General features: G+C 33.5%; 1 protein-coding gene across 6 annotated transcripts; it reads right to left on the reverse strand.

Annotated features, from left to right (window-relative positions):
* Nucleotides 1-5,489: 5,489 nt before the first annotated feature.
* Nucleotides 5,490-10,367, reverse strand: LOC104892402 (protein TIC 20-I, chloroplastic). Of its 6 annotated transcripts, XR_008968858.1 has the most exons (5): nucleotides 10,212-10,306; nucleotides 9,657-9,819; nucleotides 6,945-7,076; nucleotides 6,299-6,392; nucleotides 5,669-5,807 (listed from the first exon to the last, which is right to left on the reverse strand). XR_008968858.1 is itself a non-coding variant. In XM_048642309.2 (4 exons), exons 1-4 carry the CDS (start codon nucleotides 10,249-10,251, stop codon nucleotides 6,199-6,201), a joined length of 255 nt encoding a protein of 84 aa, XP_048498266.1. In that variant the 5' UTR covers nucleotides 10,252-10,363; the 3' UTR covers nucleotides 6,100-6,198. The 6 variants fall into 6 exon arrangements, 5 of the variants coding, with proteins under 5 accessions (XP_048498256.1, XP_010676639.1, XP_010676631.1 ...); XM_048642309.2 differs by lacking the exons at nucleotides 5,669-5,807; nucleotides 9,657-9,819 and adding an exon at nucleotides 6,100-6,232 and having other exon boundaries at nucleotides 6,344-6,392; nucleotides 10,212-10,363; XM_048642304.2 differs by lacking the exons at nucleotides 5,669-5,807; nucleotides 9,657-9,819 and adding an exon at nucleotides 6,145-6,262 and having other exon boundaries at nucleotides 6,344-6,392; nucleotides 10,212-10,367.
* Between the last annotated feature and the right edge of the window lie 633 nt (nucleotides 10,368-11,000).

Consider the following 11,000-nt stretch of genomic DNA (forward strand, 5'->3'; position numbering starts at 1 on the left):
CAAACTTTCTCTCTCTAAATTCCTTGATAACTCCTCACTTTCTCTATGTTTCACTTATTGTGAAATGGAAGAAGTATATCATATCTTACCACTATATTATCATATCAGTTAGCTATTATATCATATCCTGGTTGCATCTAATCATATTGAGTAACTGTTACATTGTATCAAGTTGCTAGTGAAATTACAAAAATGTCATGTTATGGGACAAGTTGTCCCCTATCAAATATGAGAGAATACTTCCTCCCCTAAATAAGAAGAACCACCATTTATTTTTCCAGCTCAACCATTATAAGTCTGCTCGTTACGCAATGGAATTCAGACAAAAACTGATGAATCAGAAAGGCCAACTGGTTGTTTGTACTCTCATTTTCCTACTTGCTGATGTTGGAAGTAAGATTGTATTGTCAATATACTTAGTAGTCTTTCCATGCACCAAGTATTACATACGTCTTCGTTGATGAAATTAACAAAATGTGATTCTTACCAAGGCAGTAGTCTTTCCATGCATCTAACATTACATATGATGCTTTTATAATAAGGTCACACTTTTGCTTGATTTAGTTTATATAGGGAGTGAAAAAAAAACATCCTTTATAAGGTACTAGTAAAGTCTAATTTGTCATCTTTAACTATATAATACTCAGGAGGGAGAGGTAGTATTTCAGTGGAGTAACACCCCAAATTCAAGAACATTGCATAGAGTTTAAATCCTCATTCCAACAATATATTGGGGGCATTTACTTTTGGGTTGTTTAGCCTTGTACCTAACCTCTCAACTGGTGTATCCTACACGCTAGTAGCCTAGCGGGGGTTGATTTATGATCCAATTATATTTCCTAATAAAGAAAAAAAAACTATATAATACACAGCCTAAAGATTTGGCACAACTGAATATCCATATAATCAATGGAAATATTGTCAAACTAGGAATCACAAATTAAATATCAATCTTTCAAGAATTGATTAATGTATTTCTTAGATTTAATTATGACATTTTCCGACAATTATTAAAAGTAACCCCTTGTTAGTGGTGTCAGAAACAGATCTGACCGCTGGGTCAACCTGATTCTGACCTGACTTGAACCTGGTTCGACCTGTGAGGGTCAATTCTCAAACCTGACCGAAACCTGACCTGGAATTACCCAGACCTGACCGGCACCTGACAAGATTATATCCTGACCTGTTCAGACAGACCTGCTTTCAAACCCGAACCCGACCGTAAACAACAAGATATTAATAAAATTCAATTATTTTTTTATATCTACAAAATCATTTAAATATGTTAATTTATAAATTTGCTTATATTTAATAATTAATTAAATAAAAATTCCTATCCATCTGCAGCCTTGTTGGAGTTCATCCTTTCCCCTTAATCTGTTTTCCTCAATGAGCTGCAAAATTCTTTGAGAATTTCATTGGGCAAAATTCCATAAAGCCAAAAGCTCCAAAGAGCACTCGTAAGTTCAATTAGACTATCCTCAATTTTCATATTACAAGTCATCGACTTAGTACATGAAATTCCTCAATCTTGATCCCCAGTGCATGTGAAAGCTCAATTCGAAGCTGGCTAGCCTTCCAAATGTGTGCAGAGATAAAGCAATCCCCCAATAGTGATCAAGTGATTCTGCTTCTTTGTTATTTAATGCATGTATCATCAACCATGACTCCCTTTTTTAAGATCATCACGAGATGGACGAGCGTTATTCAAAATTTTCCAACCAAACAACGCTCTTTGGCAAAAAAATTATTTCCAGTAAACTTTCATCAAAGATATGCACCACCATGCTTCATTAAGAATCCATAGCCAGACTTGATACAATGCTCCTTGACAACTTCCTCAGGAATATGGATAGCCAGAATTTCCCAAGCTACCTTCTACCCAAACAGATTCCAAACAAAAATTAGATTTCCATGACGTCCCTGGTCTGATAAGATCTGCAAGCCTACATGACTGTAAGCCTACATTACTCACAACAACAAAAAAAAAATTGATGTCTCTGTTATACCAAATTAATTCATCATAAAACTACAGCAATCTGAATCAAGTGAATGTAGTTAAAGGAAAAAAAAATTGTTCATAAATTGAAATAAATTAAGAATATATAAACTAACTCATCAAAGAGAAACATGATTGAAATGAGTAATTACAAAAATAAAGGAAAAATTCAGAGCATTATACATTTGACAGATCTAACAAAAACAACTACAAAAATAAAAATCGAAAATCATTCCAGAATTAAAATGAAATTAGAGATCCAAAACCCTAACTTGACCGGAGCTTCGACTTCGAAAAATCGTAGCTTAACGACGGCGAAGACGAGAGGGTGTTGGTGCGAAAACACAGTGACTTTAGGTTGAGACGAACAAGGTGGTTAAGTCTTCGACGAACACGATTGACGAGCGAAGATCGACGACCGACGACAACAAACGACGACGAGGAGCGAAGACGAGGAGCGAAGAGCGTCGATTCAGCGAGGATGATGAGAGGCCAACGAACACATTGGTTGTGGAGGATGAGTGATGCTAGCAGACGAGAGTGAGAAATGAGAGAGAAAGAGCATCGAAAAAGGGAGGAAGGGCGGTAGTGGCGGCCGAATTCCGGCAAGGACAGACAAAGGAAGGAAGGAGCAGCGGCTGAACATAGAGAAATAGGATTTTTTTTAGGTTTAAGGTTTGGGAGAGATGGGAGAAGGTGATAGGGTAGGAGAGGATCTAACGGTTCAGTTTGTTTTATGACATATATCTAACGGTTAATATTCATGATCCGTGTGCTTTGTGTTATTTTCTTGTGTGCCCTTGATTATGATGATCTAACGGTTTAGATTTTGCCCATTAGATGATTTTGGATTTTGCCTTAAGAAAACAAATAATCCTACCAAATTATTATTCATAAACAACTAATCTCCATGTTCACATTCCTAAATCCCAAATCTCATACCTTATAACCCTATTTTCAAATAATAATAATATAATTATTTATAGTAGTAATCTCATATCCACTAATTGATCGTATATTCGTAGTTAATATATAATACTCATTATTATCATCGTTAGTTATGCTATTAGAATATATTAAGAGTCTATACTCATTAATAATCAATCGCATATTAGTTATTATGATTCCAATATTATTATATCGTACTAAAGTATTTAAGTCTACTGATAAAATAGTTTGTTTATAGTCATATATACAAAGTTAAGACATATAGCTCAAGTAGATGTTTTTTGTTTCAAAATGCATTTCTTATAAAGACGATTAACTCAAATATTGTATTGTTATCTTAATTAGCCTATCAACTACATTGACACATTCGTTTAGTATAATATGTAATTTGAATCATTCAAGTAGATTTCTTTGTTTATGAAACGCATTACACTCGAGGACGATTATCATAATGATTACCCCTTACATTGACTAATCTATACACTAATCCATTTGTATTACTTTGTGTTTATACTAATGTATACTAGCTAGAAATGTAATACATTGATCTATACACTATCTATACATTGACATATAGTCGAAGTACAATACATTAATCTATATACTAATTTAGTTTAGCCTAGTGATTACCCCTACATTGGCTTCCTCACGTTATACTCGTATTAGCTTGTGTTGGTCGACTTTAATCATCATTATCACCAATTATGATCACATTATACTCGTATTGTTTTTTGGTCAATGATATGAGATTTAAGAAATGATAATGCTTATGGACAAGGGAATAACCGAGTAACTGACTAAGTGTTAAATTACTATATGGTTGTGCAACTTATGAATCCGCCTCGTTGTAATCACTTAGGCCTCACATAACCGTCGTTGTAACACATGAATGTATGATTGTCATTTGTTATAGTATTATAACATATTAAGAGTCGTTATACTAATTTAAATCAATAATAGTTTTAGATTGGTTTTACAATTATTTTGATATCAATCTTATATTAAAATGATTCAACATATTAGTATTTATATTGTTATTGTTAGTATTTATGTTCTTATTTGTATTCCTATTGCTATTGTTAGCCTTGTTACTATTACTGTTATTATTTGTATTTTTATCTATTATCATTGTCGCTTTATGTTTATTAGTATTATTATTCTCATTACCATCATAGCTATTTATAAACTTATATATCAATCATAATGCTTATAGTAATAAATCATCAATATAAAGTTTGAAATTAATCGTCTACTCGTTATTATTATCGTTGGTTATAGTATATAATATTAAAACATATGAAGAGTCGTTCTAGTCCTTTACTCATTAGAGTTTTACGCAATTGATTATTCAAACTAAGAGTTGACTAAGAGAATACACTAAACATCACGATAATCAATATAGTGTTTTTATTGTTTTTTCGTTGTCATCCATATATTCATCGCAAGCACACATATGTATATATATGTCGATCTTAATACTTTTATTAATATTTTCGTTTACAAAATACTAACCAAAATCAAGATGGCCGATCATGAGTTACCCGAAGTTGAATGGACGTTCAATAGCGAATGGACCCGATGTTCACAATGATCGAACTAAGGTCATTACTAATTCAACCCGAGTACATGGACTTAAGGCAATCGTACATGAAATCTAAATACGACATGCACAAACCGGGCCAAAAAATATCAACGGGTGATCATATCCGGGATTGGATCGGTTCGTAAATGGAACGTTCAGACCTGTTCGGCACCCGGGAATCCAATGATTCAAATGTGTTCGACCCAGTTGAACAAAACCTGACCAATCATGACCTGGGACACTGACAATCAGAATCCTGACTTGTCCGGGTATGACATGGTTCGCCGTGGGTATACCCAGAACCTGTTTGAGAACCTGTTTTGACACCACTACCCCTTGTGAAGTGCATATTGTTGAAGAGGGAAGAAAATTGTCTCTAAAGACATAGCCGATACTGTAAAATAACCGACTTTATTCTTCATCTATAGTGAGTGAATGTAGTATTCTAACTCATATAGCTAGAATAACTTCTAGTGAATAGTTCCGGAGTAACTCTTGCTATTTTTATGTTAAATCTATTGTAAAACCACTTGTATACTAAGCGCAATGATATAAATGATATTCGATCCAAAACCTTGAAAAGCCTTTACCAACTAAACAAGATTTCATCCACAAAACCTCTAGTATTATTAGCTTATGTTATGGAACAAAAAATACTCACTACCAACATCATTCTACTATGTTATGCACATGCCAAAACCCATATAAAGTTACACTAGCTCCTAGCATTAATTTCCATTGGAAACCTCTATAATTTGCTGTTCCTATTACAGTATATAGCAAAATATAGTAGCTACATTGCTAAATCAATCAAGCTAAACTATTTTGTTCCTGCTACATATGAATAGATCCTCATATCAAATTGAAGAACAGTCTAATAACATGAATTTGATCTCAAAGTATATAAATTTGAATGATAACCCCTATACAACCCACATAAAGCCTTGTGAATCAACAGAATTGCAAGCAAACACTGTTTACTAAATCCGTTGTGATCCAAAGTAAATTCCATGAAAATATCAGTCAAATCAAGTATCTTCAATGTAAAATACACTTTGATACTAATATTAATATTAACCAAACTTTATGCAATCATCTGATGTTCAGGTCTGAATGTAGGAGAGCAGCACCTTTCACGAAAGGGATGCTGGGATATGCACCAGCAAGAGCACACCGCACACACTCTAACACCGTAAATAAGAAGAAAAGTGATGAGGCAGACCAAAAATGTGGAGGGAAGAGCTTCGAGGGGAACCAATTGCCTGATACTCCAATCACCTGCACCAGAACTCCTAACAACACCGCGTTAATAACATGAAACCTGAAGAAATGAGGCCACTCTTTCCGTCTTACAATACAGATGTAATACATGATAGGGTAACAAGAGAGGACAAACTTGGGGAGTGTTAGAAGGGGGCTGTGTAATGGGAATGCTAGATTGTTAAAATTCTCGAGAAATAGTGGGGGTTTATTTAAAGGGTGAGCATGGGCCCAAGTGAGTTGATCTAAGAAATTCATTAGATATGGTAGACATGCTAAAGACCTCCACCACCATTTTGGCTTCTCTGTCATTGGAGGGTATGGTGGGAAACTGAAGAGTTTGTCCTTTAATGCCCTCGGGATATAAGAACCTCTTTTCAAAGGTGAGAATTGCAGATTCTGTAAGAAGTTATCTTCCTTTGAATGCTTGTTCAACACTAGAGCTGAGAGAGCAGCAACATGCAAGGAAATAACTGAAAATATTCAGTAAAGCAATCAGTAATCAGTACCTTCTTCGAAAGTCGATCATATGTTACTCCGACTCTTCATTTTACCTCAAATGCCCATGTTGGATCCTCGACATTTTTGACATGGGAAGTGACACTTCAAAAAATCATAGAAAATTATCATATATACCGAGTGCCAGTATTCAACACAATTACACAAATACTTCGAGTCTGAGTAACATAGGTGGACCACAGAGGTACTGAGGATATTCCTCCAACTAAACAAGAATTTCAAAAACAATAACAATTACTCGTCAATTGTTCTGAGTTTTATTATAGATGGGAGCTGGAGGATTAGATATAAGCAATAATATGGTAATGGAAAATAATTTTGAAAAAGAGATCCTATGTTCTAAGAAGCCTTGAGCAGAGTGTACTCTCACTCTCTCATCAGCAAATCAGATACAAAAGAAATCTGACATTTTACTAACAAGTGGTAATTTTCTTTAAACCATTTCATTACAAATAGTGATTTTCAATTTATAACAAAGTATGAGTGGTGTAATTGCTTTTTTGATCACTCAAATCTCAATTTCATGCAAGCAGCTTCAAAGCACTTCAAAAGAAATATCATGCTTTAACTGTTACTTGAATATACGGAAGGAAACAGAAACATATACTCTTGGAGAGCATGCTTATGTACACTTACTCTTCAAGCTTGGAAACGTCTTTCTCAAAGGCAAATAGAATGTAGTCGGGACCTCTATAGGGCCATGAACAGACTTCCTATAACGATGATTAAGAGCAACCGGTGCATAAAAGCATGGTTTTGCTATAACACCTGTGATATAATAAGAAATAACACTTAAATTGCAGGACACATACAGAGGAGTCTAAATTTCAACAAGTTATTCTGTAATCTACAGTTTCTCACATAATCATCCTTATTCTTAACTACAACATGAGGAACATTATTCTAGAATATATTGAAGCTTCCTATTTCGTATTATGATGCTAGCTAATCACAGATTACTGTTATCATTGAAGAGCTACTAAAACAATGCATTCAACACTGTAGAATGTAGATGTCAGCTTAGATACGGTATGTTAAACAACCCACCCACACAATAACACAAACACAGAAGAAAATCCTCAATGAATTAGAAGTCTAAGTTAAATATACTTGCACATGTCCATATAAGCATCTACTGAATTACACTATGTTAAATGAGGCAACAATAGCATTTGCATGAAAGGGGTCTGATTGTCCCTTAGAAATTAAACTACATGCATAAGATTGTACACTGTTGTCCGATAGGATTTGCAAGAGCGGCACAGGATTCATTTTTATGTCAAAGAGAAAATACGCACACAAATTGCATGCTCGGAAATCTGAAATGAGGAAAAGGTGTAGAAAAAATGTATTTGTAATTCAATTCAACCAATCTTTGCTATAACTATAGAAATATTTGGAAATTTTCTAATTGTGCTTAGTCCATTTAGTTCTGCACGACTCCCCTTTGAAATGAGGAAGTTTGTGTTGTTCTTGTTTGAAAATTTTCCATTTTAAACCTCCATTTTTCTCATTTTCCTCACAATGCCAAATAAGTCCCACTTACCCTAATTGCCTCCGTTCAACCTACCTTTTCATCATTCCTCCTAATACTAGCTCTGTATTTTTTTAGTTGCACCATTTGTTTTTTCACATTTACCGAGACACTTCTTTGAACGATAATATTTTCTCTGTTTCTTTTTACTTGCAACAGTTTGACTTCCACGCTTGCCAATGCATAATTTCAACCATCAATAAGTTTAATTACTGATAAATAAAAATTATAAAAAGTATATATTCGAAAAATATACATTAAGACGAATCTAACAAGATCCCACATGAATATGTTTTTCCTTAACTAATAAATCACCAAACATAAACTAAGTAGAGTTGGTGAATAGTGTAAAAGTCAAACCGTTGCAAATAAAACGAAATGGAGGAAGTATCTCTTATTGGGTGTAAGTAAAAATTATAAAAATTTGTTATTTGGAATCCTCGCATTGATACGAATCTAACAAGATCCCACTTGACTATGTTTTTCATATATAATAATGCGAGATAACTTAACAAAATTGATTGATGAATAATGCCACAAAATCAAATGGTACAACTAAAAAAAGTACGAAGGTAATTATATCAGTTCAAGATTTGACATTTCTCGACTCTCAATTACCCCATTAACTCCATTCACCACCCTATTTCCTTGTCATATTACTTACCCGCTTTCTAAGGTTTCTTCTCAAATTGCTTCTACGAAATAAACAAAAGAGAACGAAATGAGTATTTTAAAACAATGGAAAACTACGTACTATAATTTTTTTAATGTTTCAATAATTCTCCCCAAGTGACAAACAAGGATTTCTACTATTGTACATACTTCCATACTTTTACTTTCCATATATTTCATCACTACTAACAATAACAAATAACAATTTGTACAATAAGATTTCTAGCATTAAAGTAACCTAAAAATATGATTCTTAAAAACAAAAGAACATACTAATAAGAGAGAAAATAGGTCGGTTCCAAGCCCGTCCCTGAGCCATGGCAGGAGGGGCGGCCAGGGGCGGAATCCAAGATTCGAGATGAGGGGTAGCATAATGTTCACAATACTATCGAGTTAAAAAAAATCATAACTACTAAATTCAAAATGTTACAACATCCAAATACAAATTTATTTTGAAGTCAATAATAAAAGAAAATCACAATTGTTTTCACGTCGAGTTCTCAAATTTTGGAACCAATTTACAATCGTATCAACTTCGACATTACAAAACAAATCTTTCTCAAAAGTCAAAACCATATGCAATCAGTGGAACCTAACCAATTTACTATCATTTAACTTGAATTTTATTAGGTGTTCCTTTTGAAAAAGCTTAAGAAAAGTGCTCTCTTATTTTCTTTTCATGATTCCGAAATATAATAAACTTAACAATTCACTAAAAACTTATTCACCAACAACAATTCACTAATAAACTCAATAACATATTATTCCCAAATTTAAAATAAAGCATTAATTCACTAATAATTCTTCCTTTCACCAACAATTCCCACATTTTCCTACTGTTGTACTAGTTTTGTTTTTGTAAGTTGTAAGATGACAGTAGCACTAACAATCCATTATTAACTCAATTCCACAATTCATTAACATTCTACCAACTAAAATTTCACCAACAATTTCCACAATTTCACTAATCATTGCAGTAGGAAGCACCGTGGACTGAAGAATGGTTAGTTTAGTGGTGATTCATTCACTAACAATTTCCATAATTACAATAAACTACAATTTACTATTAATTCATTCACCAACAATTAAAATTCACACATCCAATTATCTAAATTCTAAGTAACCATTACTGAAAAAGTTACCTCAAATCCAGTCAGTCAGACAGAAACTGCGAAGAAGGCCAAAGAATGGCTTCGTGAGTTCCGAGTTCGTGTTATGCAGCGAAAAAGAACGGAAAAAAACCCTTGGTCCACTAAACTGTACCAGACGAATATCGCCTCGCCGGTATGTGAAGTGGAGGAGAGACTGAGGTGGCGAGATTAAAGAGAGAGTGAGAGGAAGAAGAACGGCACAAGAGACGCGTAATGCTTTTATTCATTACTAATTTCCAGCCACAACACTTGAAAAATTGATCTCATGCATAAATTTTCTTATCATTTACTTCCATGAAACAAACAAACATGAATTAACAAGTTATACTAGAAATTCATTCGAATCATAAGTTTATAACATGTAAATTATCACTAAAAACATGAGATAACATATATGAGAAAGAAAAAATAAGAAGTTGAATTCATGAAACAAACAGCATAAAACCAATTGCATGAATAATCACATGAAGTAAATCTCTAAAATCGCAATTCCACACCAAAATCCGCAACAAACAAGTAGATTCATCTAAGAAACAAAACAAAAACCTGGAACGAGCTTCTGCAATTCGAGCTTTGCGTATGACATATGGGAGGTTCCAGAGGTTCTAAAGGAATTCAATTTGCGTATGAGTTGGGCACCGTCACTGTGAGCGTTTTGGAGTGTTACTCGCAGATATATAGGTTATCCCCATGTAGTTCAAGATTATTTTTTTTTCACAACACCCGAAAATGTAACATAAATGGACAAGTTTATCTCTATTATATCAGCGAAATAATGAATGACGGTATCCTTTTGTAAAACTACTGTTCTATCCTTTAGTTATTAAAAAAAATCCTAACTATAATATTTGATTCTTTCTTGATCTATATATTTATATAATAAGGAAACTTAAGATTGTCTAATTTATAATAAGATACAATATACACATAAAATATTTTCCAAAATAATATGCTTAAAAAGAGATATTTTTGATTGAAAATTAAACTAATCTAACTAAAGCAATTTCAAACAATTAAAAAGTAAGAACTTATACATTAACATAAACATGCATATGAGACTAGTAATAGCTTATTGTACGATCTATTAGGGTTCTAAATATTATCATATAAATAGGATTATTATTCCTAGCCTGTTCTCTCTATCTTATTTTCAATTCGGTTACAATCAACTGGATTCATGCTTCGTTTGGTAGGGTGTAATTAGGTCTATAGAAGTTAATAATTCTCCCATAATCGACCCTATTTCGGAACTTAGGGCCCGTAGCCAAGATAATTGTAGTACTTCTGGCAGACAAGACGAGGAACCGGCCATACGAGCCTCTCCCTTAGGAATGG

Source organism: Beta vulgaris, chromosome 1 (genome assembly GCF_026745355.1).
Source record: "Beta vulgaris subsp. vulgaris cultivar EL10 chromosome 1, EL10.2, whole genome shotgun sequence".
Lineage (NCBI taxonomy): Eukaryota > Viridiplantae > Streptophyta > Magnoliopsida > Caryophyllales > Amaranthaceae > Beta > Beta vulgaris.